The sequence below is a fragment of the Macrosteles quadrilineatus genome, unplaced genomic scaffold (assembly GCF_028750875.1).
Source record: "Macrosteles quadrilineatus isolate MER2022 unplaced genomic scaffold, UCM_ALF_1.0 Scaffold_3__2_contigs__length_128488019, whole genome shotgun sequence".
Classification (NCBI taxonomy): Eukaryota; Metazoa; Arthropoda; class Insecta; order Hemiptera; family Cicadellidae; genus Macrosteles; species Macrosteles quadrilineatus.
In genome coordinates, this window is record NW_026542596.1 from 100627021 (window position 1) to 100645250 (window position 18230).

An 18230-nucleotide genomic window follows, 5' to 3' on the forward strand; every position below is an offset into this window, starting at 1 on the left:
TTCACATGATTTTATTTACAGCGTGGGTTGAATATAGAGAAGTTTGCACAATAGATATTTTTGGTAGAGTTTTCGACAACGGGACGACCTCTAGTATATATTAATAGGCAAGCATGTTTATTGAAATCCTTCTTTCTCAGATCGTGTGCATCGCAGGGAAAATCTAAGCATACTGTTAGAAAGATATTTTCCTTTAGATGTGCAGAATCCATTCATAAATTTAAATAGGCTCAAAAATAAAAGCAATAAATAAATTTAAAATTAAAAAATAAATAACCTGGGCCTAATAGTGACGAAATAAGAACGAAATATGAACAGAATATCAAAACAAATTAAAAATAAAAAAATTTGAAATTCCAATCACTTGTTTTATTTACAGAGTAGGGTGAATATAGAAAAGTCTATACATTACGTATTTTTGGTTGAGTTTTCGCCCACTGGACGGACGACTTTTAGTATTAATAGGTATTTAAAGAGTAGATTTAAACTACACATGCATGATTATCTTTAAAGGAACCGAAAATAAGAAATACAAAGTAATCCACCTAACCCACCACGCAAGGGATCTGAAACAATTGCTAACGCTAAATTACAGTTTGCCCAAAACTTTCAAAGCTCCCTTAAGTTAACATATTAAAGTTTGCTGTTTGCAACAACTTTCTAACACGTGTTCGTGTAAACATATGTTTCAATGAAACTATTTACACGCTCTTGCCCGAGTGACGATTTCAATATGTATATAACACTACATCCTTTAAAATTATTATTACAGCTTGTTAATCTTTTGCTAATTTCCCTATAGGGAAGTAGCTATTACCGTAGGTGGCATGGTAAGACCTAAGCCCGGGAGCGATTTACTTTTTCATTTTGATGTCCCCAGAGGCCAAAAACACCATTCGTTAAAATTTTTATATATGTATATATATATATATATATATATATATAGATTTATATATATATATATGTGTCCGTGAACGCGATAACTTGAGTAATTTTTGTCCGATTTTGATGAAATTTGGTTTAAAGGTGTAAAGCGGGATAAACTTGAATGAGTTCGCGAACCAGCATGATCGGACCATGGGAACAGGGCTTTACGGGGGGTTTTATGGGGTAAAAATTGGTTTTTCTCACTTTTGACCCTCAAAACACAAAGTTTCCCAATTTCTCTTTATACCTTTTTAAAGAGCTTAAAAAAACAAATAATTTTGTATATAAAAGTATTTTTGTACGGTTATTGGTAACGGAGAAAATTTTAAATTAAAAATTCCCATGTTATTCTTATGGAGAATATTGTAAAATGTTGTAGTTTGGTTGTTTATGGATATATTTTGATCAATCTTGGCAAACTTATTTATTTTGTACTAAGCTATTAATATTTTACTAAAAACACACTTTATTAGTTTCCTTGTAGCAGCAAACCTAGGTACTCATTTAAATATATTTAATTGAAAATCAATTCAGACAAATGGAAATTCGCTTAGTTGTCAGGTTTGCTGCGACGGGGGTATTGTTTGTTATTATTATTGTTACTGTATTTATAATAACTAATTGCATGCGAGTTTTTCGCAACAGGGTGAAACACAGAGAATAATTTTTTTTACAAATTTTGAGAACAACTATACACCTACTATTATTGATCGTAAAAAATAAACTATACAACTTGGTTTATTTTAAAAAAAAAATAGTTCAACAGAACAATTTACCAAAATACAGACAAGATAGAACATTGTATTACAGTGCAAATGTAAACATTGTGTTTTAATTTTTGTTACCATAGGACTATATACTTTTGGACAAGATCCTTGAACTTGTTGACTCCCGAGGAGCATAGGAGAAGGACCTATATACGCTTCTAATGGACGAGTTCATGTTTTACCGCTGTTAAACGAGTATCAAAATAATTTTATATAATCAAATGACACCAAGTTCAAAACGATGGAATAAAAAATAACTGAAATATTAAGATTTTTAGTTGTAAAATGGGGTACAATAAGGCTAAACTAGTCAGCTTTTCCTTTTCGTAGAACTAAAAATATTGATGCTTTACAGAAAATCAGCAATTTTCTGTAATTTAGATTAAAAAGTTAAAATGGCTGCCATTTTGAAATTTTAATTGTATCAAGGGAATATATTTTCTAAGATGGGTCTCTTCTACTTTAACATAAGTACCAAGTTTCATAAAAATCGGTTGAGACACTCTAAAGATATAAATATTTATTTTAAAAATGGAGGATATCTGGTTAACGAAGCATTTTGGAAAAAGTTTTAACCTTTATCTTCTATTTATTTTGACCCAAGAAATCACATTGTAAATTTTGTCCCCACTTTTTTTCAACACCCTGTATACAAGGTCAAGCTCAAAGTCAAACTCAAGCTATGCTATTTTATCTTTAGCATTGAGTAAAAGGTCAAAGATTCATCTTCCTGGGACGAATGCAGCTTCTTATCAGAGTGAATGTCCTTGCTATCAGAGGAAGGCGGCTGATTGTATTGTTATCAATATGGGTCATTCGCACGCCCTCGACAGCCAAAGATGCAACATGCACGTCAAGTCTAGGAGTTAGGTACCAATGGGAGTATATAAAAGCCAAATGCTATAGAATGCTATGTTATGGAACTGATGATGAGTATGCATTGCTATTTCTGCAAAACATAGCCACAATAGATGGGTTCGGTACACATAGTCCAGTCAAGGAATGAGGTGTAGAGTGCGTGAGCAGGTAACTAAGCGATTCCTTCAGAAAATTGTTCAGGGGGCTTAGGGTGTTAACATACCAAAAGTCCTGACTCCTAGGTGGTGAGCCAGGGGGTGGAGGGGGGAAAAGGGGGGGGAAAGGTGCGCATTTTGGGTTTTTTGATTATATCTCGAAAACTATCAACTTGTTGTATACTATAGTAAATTATAAAATTGAAGAAGATTAAATTTTCTACAAGAAAAGTATATAATGTGTTTATTTTGGTTCAACAGATTACGAGTTATAACTTATTTAATTGATATCTTATTAAAATACTCACCCAAAATGCGCACCTTTCCCCCCCCCTTTTCCCCCCTCCACCCCCTGGCTCACCACCTAGGAGTCAGGACTTTTGGTATGTTAACACCCTAAGCCCCCTGAACAAGTTTCTGAAGGAATCGCTAAGTTACCTGCTCACGCACTCTACACCTACTTTTGGATCATTCATTGACTGGACTAACAATAACTTGACAACAATAAAATGTATCTATTTTTTCCTGTAAGGTGTTTCTTATTTTATCATACAAAATGCAACTGGCTTAAAAACTAATAAGATACCCTACAAGCCTGTCAACTGGGCTAAATTCCATTTGCCTCTTTAGATATTAGATAGATTTTACTAAAATATTTTCTTTAAAATGTAAGATTTTTAAAAAATTAAATAATACTTAGGTTTGCTGCTAGTAATAAAGTACGTTTTTTTAAGAAAAATAAAAAATGATCAAAATATAGTATATTCATAAAATAAAATAAAAACTACAAAATATACTAACTTTCGATAGAAACGACCCAACAATTTAATTTACACTAGTGTACATGTTGCTCGAATTCGAGCAATTCTAAAGCATTACAGGAGTTATTTCAAATAGTCCTAACACAAACTCAAATAGTAAATAAATGTACTCAATGCGTTTCATAGGATTGAAAAATAAATAACAGCAATTAAATTATACAGCTGATCAAAATGAAAACGATTATGTTCTTCATAAGGATAACATGGGAACTTTAACAGCCTCTGGGGCAAAGCCCAAGGGACTTTTTCAAAAAAGTAAGGCCAGTTTGCAAATCTACGCGACACGCTCTTTCCAATGAGACATCAACGGATAAAATCGGTTAAGAAATGGCGGAGGAGTTCAACCGACAAAGTTTCATGTAGCGTATTAATTATACTAGTGGCTTGTAGGGGCAATAGCCCCTATATGTGTATTCTAGTAACTATTTTTTTATAAATTACATGTATTAGTCTCATGGGTTTACCCTACCTTGAATTATCGTTTAACATTTGTGTATATGTTAACACTGGTTTTTTTTTTATAAATGCCAACTTTTTCGAAGGTTTGGCCTTGCACTTTATTTATAATAACAGTGAAAGCTATTTGCAATGGGCATTGAATCCTTGTTAACTTACGGCATATTAGGATCTGTAGATATTAGTTTAATTTTTGGCATGAAAAATATGTTCCTTTTGCCTACTCCAGTAATTACTTCTAACTTTACGCTTATTTCAGACATACCTACACAACCAATCGTACTCCATTAAATCCAGACCCTTAAATTTGGGAAAAAGTTTATTTCAGCTTCATAAATAGTACACATATTACAGTAATGATATTACATATTACCATATGCTTTAAATAAAGTTAAACCACATGTTTTAAAGTAAACAAAGCAGACATGACCTAGATTCCATGCTATTTAAATGTGAATTGTTTTATTCCGTAGCAACTTTTTGGTGCATAATTAAGAAAAATGAATAATTTTCCCCAAAATTTCATGCCCAGACCTTTAAAATGAGACCCCTCCCAGCTTTCTACGGCCTCCCGTTTGCTCACAATTTCATTGTAAAATTTTGGGCTTACGGAATTAGATATATAGATAGATTTGTTTTTAAAAATTTCCCCGTAACCATTAAGCGTACAATAACGCTTTAATATAATTAATTTGATTGGTTGTATTTTTACTCCAGAAAACTATTTTGAAATAAATTGCGAAATTTATGTTTATAGGGTGAAAATAGGATAGCCCTATCTATACCCTATAAATCCCCGCATAACGCTAAAGACCAGTACCCTTCCCATAGTACGATCATGGTGGTTTGGAATTTGTGATAATACTATACAAGAATCATATTGCATCTTATAATACAGGCCCAGTGTTTTTCAAAGTACTTTTACATATATTAAATACTTAGTAATTTTACTAATTTTTATATAATATTCCTACATAAATCATTGGTCACTCTAGCCGAGAACTTAGGTAAACAGGTTCTGTCTAAATTTAAGTTGAATAAGATTTAGTGCTAACAACAACTCAGTATGATAAAAAACAACAGTTTTGCGGGTGTCAAGTTGAGTTGAATGTGACTGTTTGAGATGCAAAAATGTGAAATATGATATTTGCTAAGTTTTAAAAGTTAATCAAAGGTTTAGGGGTTGTTACAAACAAGCAGTGGTTGCAAGTTTGATAATCCTGGGATCAGATAATGGACTGGCTTCTGACATAACGTAATTACTGGAGAGTTGACACCCCCCTAAACTTTCAAGGCCTACCCCCCCCCCCTTACCAGACCCCCCCCCCCCCTTTGTACCCTTTAACACTCCAGCATGAGAACGCCGGTCTCTGATCCTCTGTAGTATAAATTGATCTCCATTAGTGCACTTTACTATACTATACCCTGGTATAGTATAGTAAAGTAATAGTAGTGTAGTAAGTAATAATAGTATAGTATACAATTCCCTGAAATTGTGCCTTTCCTGAGAAACCCCTTAGTATACACTTAAGAGCAATCATTGTTTAATAGTTTTTATTACAAATTTTCTTTCTAAATACGTTAGTATTTAATACGGTAAATCTAGTGTAAATTATGATATTGTAAATAATATACGATTCACATGAAAATCATAATGGTTGTGTATAACTTCTTTTCTATACAAAATGGTTTGGAAAGAAGTTGTGAAATTTTGCGTTTTTAGGGTCAAAAATGGGAAAAACCAATTTTTGCCCCATAAACCCCTGTTCCCACAGTCCGGTCATGCTGGTTCGCAAACTCGTTCGAATAAACGTAGGTTTTTACACGTTTGTACCAAATTTCATCAAAATCGGATGATTTTTGCTCGAGTTATCGCGCTAACGGACACATATATAAATATATATATAAATAAATAAATAAATATTCATGAATTTGAACGGTTGGTGTCTTTTGTCTCTAGGGACCTCAAAACGGAAAAGTAAATCGGTCCCGGGTCTAGGTCTTACCATGAGTACTACGGTAATAGCTTATGCCCTATATGGGAAATTCGCTAAAATGTATTAGTGAATTTATGATTTCGTATTAGTATTGTTGTTTAATTATGAAGCCTCATAGTTAGTAAAATCTCTAGTTCATAACTGCTGAAACGTTCAGTGAAAACCTGGTGCAATTATTTTTACAGTTTTATAAATAAAACCGTAAATGATAAATTTGAATCCAATACGGTGCTGAACCGACCAAGAGCTTGGAGGTTCCATATTGGCTAATTAAATTTGTGTAATGTTTTAATAAAATTTATTGGACGAAATATGCTATCATACCTACGTCTGTTGTTGAACATTTTCAAAAACAAGGTGGAAAAAGCCTATTTTATGACCCAAGGAGTCCAATGGCTATAATATGGTTTGTTATGAATGAATTGTAAACCGATGTTGTGTTTTATTCAAACTGCCCATTTTTTATTAGTATAGAATCATGAGATGTTTTGTCGGATTTAGATAACAAAATATGTACAAAAAGAGGCTATAAAAAATAAAAGTTATATCAATTTACTTGCATAAAAGATTTAAAATGTTTCAATTGTAGATCCATACCATAAAAAGGTAATAACCTACAATTATAAACGAAAGAAACCCACCCAAAATATATTTTGGTGAACTGATTCGTATCTTAATTACAATATGCACTTGGTTAGAAATTAAACTGAAGGTAATAAGTTACAACCGGTTAAATTACAATTCACGTTTAAAATCGTTATAAAGCAAGTTGGCCAGCAGCACTGGAACTTTAAAACCCCCTCGAGAAAAAAAAATCAATGCTTGGGGACGGAGTCCTCAGGGAATTACTTTTTTAATTACTATCCGTATATCCTCTAGATCTTAAGCTTTAAAATGGTAGATCAAGAGTAAAAATAGGTTAAGCAGGAATGGTTGGAAAAGGGATGTTACAGTGGAAACCTTATTATATTAAGTATATAGATGTTATATTTCTAACTAGTGTACATGTTGCTCGAATTCAAGCAGTTGCAAAGTATTACAGGAGTTATTTTAAAACGAATAACAGTCATATTTACAATGAGTTTAAAAGAGTCAACTCAAAGATTACCGGTGTGTAACTCATGGAGATACTCACGATGTATATAACAGTAATCAACCTATTTTGTAAATATTGTATTATATTTCATAACCAGGTATTGCTTTTTAATGATTTCTACAAACAATTCCTGACTTATAGCTAGCCATATAAGGTTGTCCATGTTTATCTTCGTTATTGATAAACCTAAAGCATTCCGGCCGGTTTTCTCCTTCTAGCAATTAAATTATACTTACTTACTTACTTACTTACTCCTGTGGCCACACAAATCCAAGGAGATCTTTGGCCTCGCCAACAAGGTGCCTCCATCTTTCTCTATCTTCTGCCTCGTCCAACTCTGCGCCCAGTCTTCCGATGTCTTCAGCAACCTGGTCATCCCATTTAAATCTCGGTCTCCCCAGTGGGCGTCTTCCTTCAGGCTTTCCCCTCCACACTCTTCTTATACTGCTGCCTTCTTCTCTTCTTCTAACATGCCCAAGCCATCTGACTCTCCTACTTCTAATTAAAGCTACAATATCAGGTCTTTTATAAAGGTCCCTTAACTCTTTATTCTTTCTAATCCTCCACGCCCCATCTTCCAAAGTTGGTCCGTATATTCTCCTCAGTATTTTATTCTCAAAAGTTATTAATTTTCTCTCTTATGTTCTTTGTGAGGGTCCATACTTCCGAACCGTAGAGAAGAACAGGTTGGATTATTGCCAGATATATTCGAACCTTGGTGTTTCTTGACAGGAGTCTGCTTTTCAAAAGTTTTGATAAGCTCCAATAGCATCTATCAGCTCCATTCAATCTAGCTTGTATTTCCTGATCCATCTTATTCTGGCTGTTTATTATCACACCCAAATATTTAAATTCTTCTGTGACAGAAAATTTATAACTCAAACATTCCAGTGTTGAGGTCACATGTTCTGCCTGCCTTCCTATCTTCATAAATTTTGTTTTATCTTCATTCACTTGTAACCCTACCTTTCCTGCTTCTGTTATGAAGGCTTCAGCTAATACTTTTAGGTCATTTTTCTTTTCAGCCAATAAGGCTACATCATCAGCAAAAGCCAGTACATTGATTTGTCCTTCAATATTCGCACCCAACTGAATAGATCTGGTTGCTTTCAAGGCGTCTTCAAGGGCAAAGTTGAACAGAAGAGGAGACAGTCCATCTCCTTGTCTTACCCCAGTATTGATGTCAAAAGTGTCTGTAAGTTCTCTCTCTATCCTAACTTTACCTCTTGAACCCTCCACACACATCTTTGTCAACCTTATAATCTTTTCTGGAACATTACTTTTTCTTAATATTGACCATAGTTTTGATCTTGTAATGCTATCATAAGCTTTCTTAAAATCAATAAACAGAACATATAGATCTTTGTTATATTCCCAGTATTTTGAGGCCAGCTCTTTCATGATAAATATCTGGTCTGTTGTCGACTTTCCCTTCATAAATCCTGCTTGGTGCTCTCCTTAAAATTAAATTATACAGCTGATCAAAATGTAAACAATTATGTTCTTCATAAGGATAACATGGTAACTTTCAAAGCCACTGAGGCAGATCCCAAGACACTTTTTCAAAAATGTAAGGCTAGTTTGCAAATCTACGAGACACGCTCTTTCCAATGAGACTTCTTTCGATACAATCGGTTAATAAATGGCGAAGGAGTTCAACCGACAAACTTCGTGTTCGCGTAATTATATAGATGCCTCTAGTTAAATATGGTAAATAATCTATGATTGTTAAATATTTTCGGCCTTATACAAATGATTATGAAACAGATTTTCATAACTGTTATATTAGATTTGTATTACAGTTGTTCTGTAATATTCAGTGTAATTGTGATTTGTTATAATAATGCTCTCTTTCATCTAAAAATAAATACAGATGGCATTGATTTTTTACTTGTTTTAATGTTCTAAAACAACATGTGATTTAACAATGAATTAACTATTAGTAATTTTGTTAGTTGAAAACATGAACATCAAGAATGAAGATCCCTCTCTCTCTTTTGTACTGAAAAAATGTAAAGTTCTGTGAAATCACTCAAAGTTTAATTGTTATTAAAACTACTTGTCAATTGTATCTTAGTGTTCTAATTTGAAGAATCAAACTCCGCTTATCTTATAAATACAGTCCACTACACACGCTATCGAAATTCTACAACAGTTATAGTTAAAAAAAACACGGATTTTGTAATAGTTTTCTGTATTCGTACCTTATGATGTTGGCAACTCTACATGACTAGTAATATTTACCATCCTTATCGTGAAGGCGATTTCTATGAAACACTACTCCTCTGTTAATAATGGATGGATTTTTACAAATGACGTGTCAACATTAAGTATTTGTTGTGTAGGCGCCCCCTTTCACCAATTCCTGTAAAATGTCCTCGGGCTTTGTCCCACTGGCCATCAAAATTCCAATGTATTTCTTATGAAGAAAATATTTCGTTTACTTAAACAGACAAATAATTTGTATTAATTACAGCTGTTCATGATACACATAGTTAATTACGACACATAATAGAGGTTTTGTTTTCAGGGCGAGTTCGTTTTCAGTTTCGAGAACTGGAGTGGAGTGATTGATTAGGTATACATTATCTTCCAGTTGACTCTTTTAAATCATCGGATAATATGACTGTTGTTCTTTTTGAAATAACGCCTGTAATACTTTGTAATTGCTCGAATTCGAGCAACAGGTGCACTAGTTATCTAAAAGCTGCGTATTACCTATAACATTTAACAAACTATCCTCTTAATTCGTGATGCAATGACAATTAACTTAAAACTAGGAAACAAAGAGAGTAGAAAATTAGACAAAGGCGTTCTCTAACAGGTGGTTTGATAAATAATTACTTAAGCTTTGTTATCAGAGAAAGCCGTGATAACGTTGCACAAAACTCAAGTTACCGCCTCGTTATTGTGGTACAAAAGCTAGACTTTGGAGAAAGAAAACCAGCCTTTGTCACAACTTCTTTCTTTTTAAATCTAAATCATTAAGTCGATCTTCTTTTTCCCAAGCAAACCGTTAAAATTTTTGGAAAAACTAAGACGGAATGATCAGTGTGGAATATGTTCCCATTAGGTTTGCTCTTGAAATATCAACCTTTATAACGATGTTTTAATTAATAACTGAAAAACATGTACGAAATAGCACAGTACCATTATTTTAAAACCAAGCATTTAATCCACATTTCAATAATGGTCCATGGTAACTTTTTGTGTATATTTCCAGAATGTGTTATCGTTATTCCTTCAAGATAAAATAAGTCAGTATTACTTTTTAAACATAAGTTCAATAAATATATCATGCAACAATTTAATTAGTACTGAAGTCTATACTAGTCTAAATATAGCAGATATTACATAATTTTGTATGGATGTTGTTTTTTTTAAACAAGTATTACAACAATATTAAAAATTATAAGGGTTTTAGATCTTTCAGTACACAACTGAGCATATTATTTAGAGTATGTTGTCTTTTTGTCATGATACAAAATAATTCTAGGCAGTATCGATTAGGTTAAAGTTTGAAAGACCTCTAGCAAGAATAAAAATTATTAAGACTTTTGCGTATAAACAACATTTTGAAAAATACTTAATGAAATACAAAATATGGTACTCAATAATTTGAGAGTTAAGCAGCAAAGAATAAGAAAAGGCTTAAAAGGTGTGCTATTTCAACATTTGGTTTGTGGACACCGGAGGTCTATGAGTATGACCATTGACTATACACATAAATTTATCACTTAACACAGAACATTGTCATTAGTTGGTGACCATCTCAACAGATTGCACCACGTTTTTTTGGCTTTTTGGCTTCAAATTTTTACATTACATGGGAAGTCTATTTCTGTGTATAGTCAATGGTATGACTTAAGGGTTCCACAAAATGATTTGAACCAGTATTAAGAGACTTGTACCCGAACGTCTGATTTTTTTATATAATGGTTTTACTTTTTGTCAACCGTGTGATCTTGAATAGCCTAACCCATTTATTTAAAAGTATGTAAAAATACACGTTATAATTATTACAAAACTTGCTAAAAATAAATGAAGGGTAACTCCGGCTTAATAATACTTGAGAGGGATCTTTGAATACATATCCCCTAATTTTTATAGTTTGACATCCCTTGGTCAAAGAATAAAACCTTGGGTCCCAAAATGAGGAAGTACTTACAAAACCACAAATATAATATTAGCTTATATTCAATAAACTTTATTAAAATCGAATTAATTTTGGACCAATTAAAAAAAGTCATAGATTACTCAATTTTAAGAAAATATATGCCAGTGGCGTTGCTATTACTGTACACGACCAACGATGGGACTTGATAAGTAAGACAAGGAAACAAGTATTCCTTTTTAGGTTTGCGGTCCCATTTTAGCACTCCATTTTCCCACTCATACGGGCGTCAAAGGTCTGTGCATGTAAAGTATCAAGAAAACCAGCGGTGAGTTAGTACAATGCAAGAATGCACTATACTGATACATTTTAAGTGACGAGTTCGGCACACGAACTCAAGACATCACGGTCTGTATAATAACTCGCACCACTGAAGACGTTATCATTACAAAGTTAAACCTAATTATTGAAATACATACTTTAGGTGGCACAATTAATCGTAGTACTTACGAGACACCCCGAGTTGTCGCAGCTGAGGTGTAGTCCCAGGATATCAGCACTAACAGGAGCAGTCCCTTCATCTCGAACCTGGAACATGGCGAGTTGTAGAGTTTAAAATTTGTGTACAATATTGTTTTATTTATCACACATTTGTGTGAGACGTCAAGCCTCTATGTTTGAAAATGAAATTATCAGCACCAGTGTGCGGTATAATAGTGTGAAATATCCGTAGATTTTTTATCCAATCACCTGAAAGTGATGTTTCTGATCAGTTTTCAGTTGCCTTTGAATGAAGCCATAGCCTCCTCTAAAACAAGGCCACGATATTGGTGTGGCAACGTCGCTTCGGCCAGCCTATTGTCATACAACAGTAACAACAATGTGTAAACATAACCATTAGTCGGGGGGCAAACTGTATTCCGTGGGATTTTTTGTGAAGGGAATGTGTGACTATGTGGAATCTCTTTGTTATATGTCACATAATGGTGTAGTACCGGGTGTTTACCCTCAAATTGCAGGGTTTGGTTTTTATGACGTCTTAAATCCAAGATGGCCGCCATGTGTGACATCTATTTGTTACATTAATAATAACTCTTTCCAGAGTAAAATAATCAAATTTTAATTTAGACCATTGAGTTCAGCTCAAAAAATCAAACAATTTGGTGTTTTGAATCATTGCTCTATGACCATTGGTTACCGAGATATTGAAGGTGGAAAACACAGAACATTGGCCCCAAGCAAGACCCCACTACCCCCATGTTATCCTTATGGGGAAAAAATAAAATTGTATATCTAGCTTATTACTCAGCATATCTTAATAATAATTGGTATATGGCTTCATTTAGTAGAGATCTACTTGATTATGGCCTAAAATCCCCCATTTTTACATTTCTGTGGCAGCAAACCTGCATACTCACTTCCCATGTTATTCTTATGGAAAATTTTGTGCATGCTTGTTTATGAACATACGTGTTGAGAAATGTTAATGTGTGGCCCCATTTTAATTATTTATTGAAGCATTTGCAATTCGTTGAGTATACAGGTCTGCTTCTACGGGGGTATTGTAACTATAAACAAATTACAGGTATTAGAAAATAAAATAAATTAGACCATAGTTGTGAGGCATATGTAATTTTGTAGGATTTTGAATGAAGCAATTGTATGATTGTTGGCAATAGATAGGTAATGACATGTCTGAAAGTGTGGCCAAGCTGGTGTTTTCGGCCGCCATCTTGGATCCGCCATATTGGATATTAATAACTTTTTTTATGCAATGCTAGTGTTGTGACACATCATTATGAACTAGATTTTCACGCTGATTTCAATGCTGAAATATGTTTTAAATATCTTTTGTCGTTTGGAAGAGATATTCAAATAAAAACTCTCCTTTATACATTTCTTACGGACGTTTTGTAAGGTCATCAGTGTTACAATTTTAGACGTGGAACCTCTTATATGCCTTATATGTCTTTATATGCCTCATCACACATAATTTACTTTGTACTGACACCAAACAAATGTTGTAACCCTGATGACCAGCCCTGCATGTCTTTAATTGCTTTAACCAAAGACAAATTTCAAAATAAAAATAATTATTAATAATAAATAAAGGTCCATGATTAATTTTCAATTAGTCAGATTTCATTTAGTGATTAATCAAATTTCAAACCAACCATTTACTGAGTAATTTGAGACTAGAATGAACCCTTTGACGTATTAACAACCCGAGATATAAATATTTTAATAAAAACGGATTTGGAAAAAGTTAAATTTAATATTGTGTTGTGGTTCATAGCTCAACTCTAACTCGTCCGATTTTAATGATCGATAGCTTAAATAAAAGATCTTACATCACTAAATACTTTAATAATAGAACGAATTACAAGCAATAATAAGAACTGGATATATGAGAAAAATAATCTGAAAAATAATCAAAGTACGAAACGTCCGTAAGAAATGTATGGGGGGGGGGGAGTTTTCTTTTCAATATATCTTCGAAACGAAAAACTATATTTACAAACGGTTTTCGGAATTGGAATTAGCGTAAAAATCTAGTTAAGGAGTCACAACACCAGCATTAGATTTAAAAATTTGTATTAGTATCCAACATGGTGGATCCAAGACGGCGGGCCAAAAACACTAGCTAGGTCACACTTTCAGACAAAACACCCGGTAGTACACGATTCTATATGTCATTACCTATCTATCACCACCACTCATACAATAATTGCTTAATTCAAAATCACAAGAAATTACATATGACCCATAACTATAGTCTATTTTATTTTATACCTATCATTTGTGAGATTTTTTTATTGCTACAATACCCCCGTGGCAGCAGACCTGTATACTCAACGAATTGCAAATGCTTCAATAAATAATTAAAATGGGGCCACACATTAACATTTCTCAACACGTATGTTCATAAACAAGCATGCACAACATTTTCCATAAGAATAACATGGGAAGTGAGTATGCAGGTTTGCTGCCACAGAAATGTAAAAATGGGGGATTTTAGGCCATAATCAAGTAGATCTCTACTAAATGAAGCAATATACCAATTATTATTAAGATATGCTGAGTAATAAGCTAGATATACAATTTTATTTTTTCCCCATAAGGATAACATGGGGGTAGTGGGGTCTTGCTTGGGGACAATTTTCTGTGTTTTCCACCTTCAATATCTCAGTAACCAATGGTCATAGAGCAATGATTCAAAACACCAAATTGTTTGATTTTTTGAGCTGAACTCAATGGTATAAATTAAAATTCGATTATTTTACTCTGGAAAGAGTTATTATCAATTTAATGAATAGATGTCACACATGGCGGCCATCTTGGATTTAAGACGTCATAAAAACCAAACCCCGTAATTTGAGGGTAAACACCCGGTACTACACCATTATGTGACATATAATAAAGAGAAACCACATAGTCACACATTCCCTTCACAAAAAATCCCACGGAAGCTGGATATGTGCAGTTTGCTCCTGGACTACATTGTACATAAGCTCCAGTATAAATGAGTGCAACAGTTGTTTCGGTAAGCCGGGCTTGCGGCGCGGCGTTGCCGTCTCGCCACGGCGTTGTAGAGGAGGCTATAATATAATGCATGTACTTCTCTGATTCCGTTGTAAAACCTGAAGTTCATTTGGTTGTGTTTTTACTATTGTGTTTAGCTACGTTTGATTAAAGTCATGGTGACTAAATATATCTTAATCTAAGGTAGATTTTACGATTTCCCCCTTCTTTGGTGGTCCTATAGCACCAAAGGACAAGCAAAAGCTTTAATTATGGTTAGAGGTTAATTTAAGTAAAATAGTTTTAATGGTGGTTAAATAACAAGAGACAAATAGTAAACCACAAAGTGCTCGGTTTTACAGGATGGAACTACCTTAAAATAGTATATAGCTATTTAGTAATATGATGTATAAGGAAGTATTTTTCATCTATGGCTATTACATGTTTTGTACCTTAAAAAATGTCAATCAAATAAATCGTAGTTTAAAAAAATGAATTTTTTTTTTTTAAAAAGAGTATCAAGCTGAAATTCAACCATTGTGCTATTGACGCAAGAAAGTAAAATGTTTTTATGAATGAGCACATATACTTCGTTAAAAGAGTAAGAGAGTTAGTTATCAAATAAGGAAATATTTATTTGATCTTTAGTACCTATCATGTTTATTTTATGGATAGAAAGAATTTCAGCAAAGAGTTGGCTCAGAATCTTGTTGTAATCATTACTGAATACTATTGGTGGTTAGCAGGATTTGAACCTGCGGAAGTTTTACCCTCCTACCGACACTAATACCCAATACACTAATACTACGAACAATCACTGTTAAGTCTATGTACACCTCATGAAGATAAAAAATATAACAAAAAATCAACAATTACTACTTCAATTATTGATTCATATATTACTGATGATTTTACTATTAATAACAGTGCAGTTTATCCAATAAATATTCTCCTTATGTATACACATACCCAACAGACTCACTAATTCCAATAATATTCCGATCTAGCCCTTTCAAATAAATCTACAATTTTCGCCTAAAAATAAATTAAGGTAACTCAACGTACTTCAGGAAATAAAATTATTAAACGTTTCAAAAAGCAATTCGAAAACGTAAACACCGCTTTAGCACAACATTTGAAGGAAATTGAGTTCACGTCTCCAGCTAAGCCAACTTTCATTAACCACTTGCTAATAACCCTTTACCTTTCTTGTTACTTTCAATGAAACCAAATACTTTCAACAATTACCAATGATTATACAATAAATAGCAATAACCAACCAACAATAATACTATAGTGCTAAAATCACTATACTTACTGATTAAATATAGCGAATAAATAAGAGAAAATTTTTGTTCGTAGTGTGTAAAAATGCTATACAAATATTGGTTGGATACATCTTTATTTAGGGATTAAAGGCATAAAACAAAACTAATATATGATCATGTGTTACTTTAAATTTAGATTAAGACATTTAACAGAGACTAGGTAAGCTATTGTATACATCTTACAATAACCTGGAGATTCCCTTTTATAATAAATTGATATGTTCGTAACTCAATCCTGAAAGTTATACAACATTAAGTATAAAATCTATACAAGATGTCAAAAGTTTAAAAAAAGTGAAAATTTGTATTTTGGTGGGATATAAAGCAGTAAGTATGTGCCATTGATCAAGTTTGTACTGAGTAGATTTCTTATTGACAGTGATGGAAGGGGGAAGGTTTACTATCAACTACTTTTGACATAATAAATTAAAAATAACAGTATTGAAGAATATAAACTTAACTAATAACGTATAAATTCCGATATAGGTAAAACTAATTGTGTGATATCATTCCAAGTGAAGGGTGTTATACTAATCTTCTAATAAATTGTTAATACGCTACAGTATCATAATTGTGGAAAAAAACTAACAATGGTAACCGAGAAGAGAACTTAAAACAGAAGTTATGAATAACGGGGAAAATTTGGTATAATCTTTGGAAAACCCGAAGCTTTTACAACAAAAGTAACCACCCTTTTGGATATTTTTATTTCAGAGTTAATCAAAATGTGACCTAATAATTCCCCACAGCTTTTTTAAGCTGAATAAAAATCTAACCATCAAATTAGAACATAATTTTTGTAAATATGCATGGTAATAAATCAAGATAATTACATTAATTTAAAATAATTATTATTCTTCACTAGAATACATAGTTTTGTATAAAATAAAGTCAATATATACTAAAAAAGTTCCAAAAAATATACCCAGGGTGGTTGTGCCCTGAGAAAACAAGTTTGAGGAGAAACCTGTTTCCTAAAATGATGAAATGAGCGGGAAAGCTGTTGAGAAATGAAACCTTACAACGTCTTAACAACCGAAATCCCTGAGGGGCTTCGTCTACTCAACATTTGATCCTCTGTCTGCACAGACTGATTAAATCGTAACATGTTTATCTTGTTGTTGGTATTGGTTTACACACATTAGATGAAAAACTGAATATTTTGCATAACAATTCAAAACCTATATTGATTTATTGTAAAACTTAAGTAGCTCTTTTATACACCAGTGTGGTATTTGTAACTTTTTTTACAGTGGTTAATTTATCAAAATGAATTTGTAAAAAGATTTTTTATATGTTAAAACAAGTAAAATTAACAGGATTGAGCACGGGACGGCTCGTAGGACTCCACATCTTTGGGATTCTTGATTTGAAATCCTGCCTTATAGTGAAAATTGTGACCTTATTTTTGGCTGCCAAACATTAGACGACGGTTCAATTAGAATAATAAAAGACAGTTTACAACCAATTTTCTTCAACGAAAATCTATGCGGTGATTAGATGAGGATACTATTATATTTTATAGAATTAACATATACAAAAATTGTATATAAAAAGATTGAAATTCTGCCCTAAGATTTGATTCAGTTACAATTCACAGAATAATTGGTTTTAAAGAAAATAATAACAGCCAACATGAAAACTTAAACAACCCCTATATAATTGACCAATTATTTGACCACCCCCACTCATATACACTACTATTGACTAAATTACATTTACAAAAGGTTTAAAATGTTCAAAACGGTTGTGTTCATATTAGCACTCTTTCTTCAGTTTTCTAGGCCAATGCTTTGCTAGACTCAGATAGTGGCGAGTCGAAGGGACTTAGACGAAAGTATCTTAAGTATCTAAAGTAAGACGAAGATAAAACAAAGCAAAGTTTATATCCAAAAGTATGGCTTTGATAAATCTAAGTTTGAGACAAGTAGATCCCTCTTTGTTTATTTTTGACAACCTCTCCCATTATTGGTGTAGAACATGGCAGTTTATTTTATTATATTAAGCTTACTTTATAAAGACTTTAAATATACATTGACTAAAATTTTAATAATATTATTATGTGACAACAAAATCTTTATCTAACATTTATTTTTCGGATAGATTTTCATTGAATACATAGGGATTATAAAATAATTCTTGCTGTAAAAAGCTTAATTAATTACTGTCCTTTGCATATGAGTTATTTA

The 18230-nt window shown here is 32.7% G+C and overlaps 1 protein-coding gene across 3 annotated transcripts in view; it reads right to left on the reverse strand.

Annotated features, from left to right (window-relative positions):
• Nucleotides 1-18230, reverse strand: part of LOC128988892 (uncharacterized) — a 157003-nt gene that overhangs the window by 12393 nt on the left and 126380 nt on the right. For all 3 annotated transcript variants that reach the window (XM_054410649.1, XM_054410650.1, XM_054410651.1), the window contains one exon: nt 11702-11779. In XM_054410649.1, coding sequence (XP_054266624.1) covers nt 11702-11772 — 71 coding nt within the window. In that variant the 5' untranslated portion in view covers nt 11773-11779. The remainder of the gene's footprint in view (nt 1-11701; nt 11780-18230) is intronic.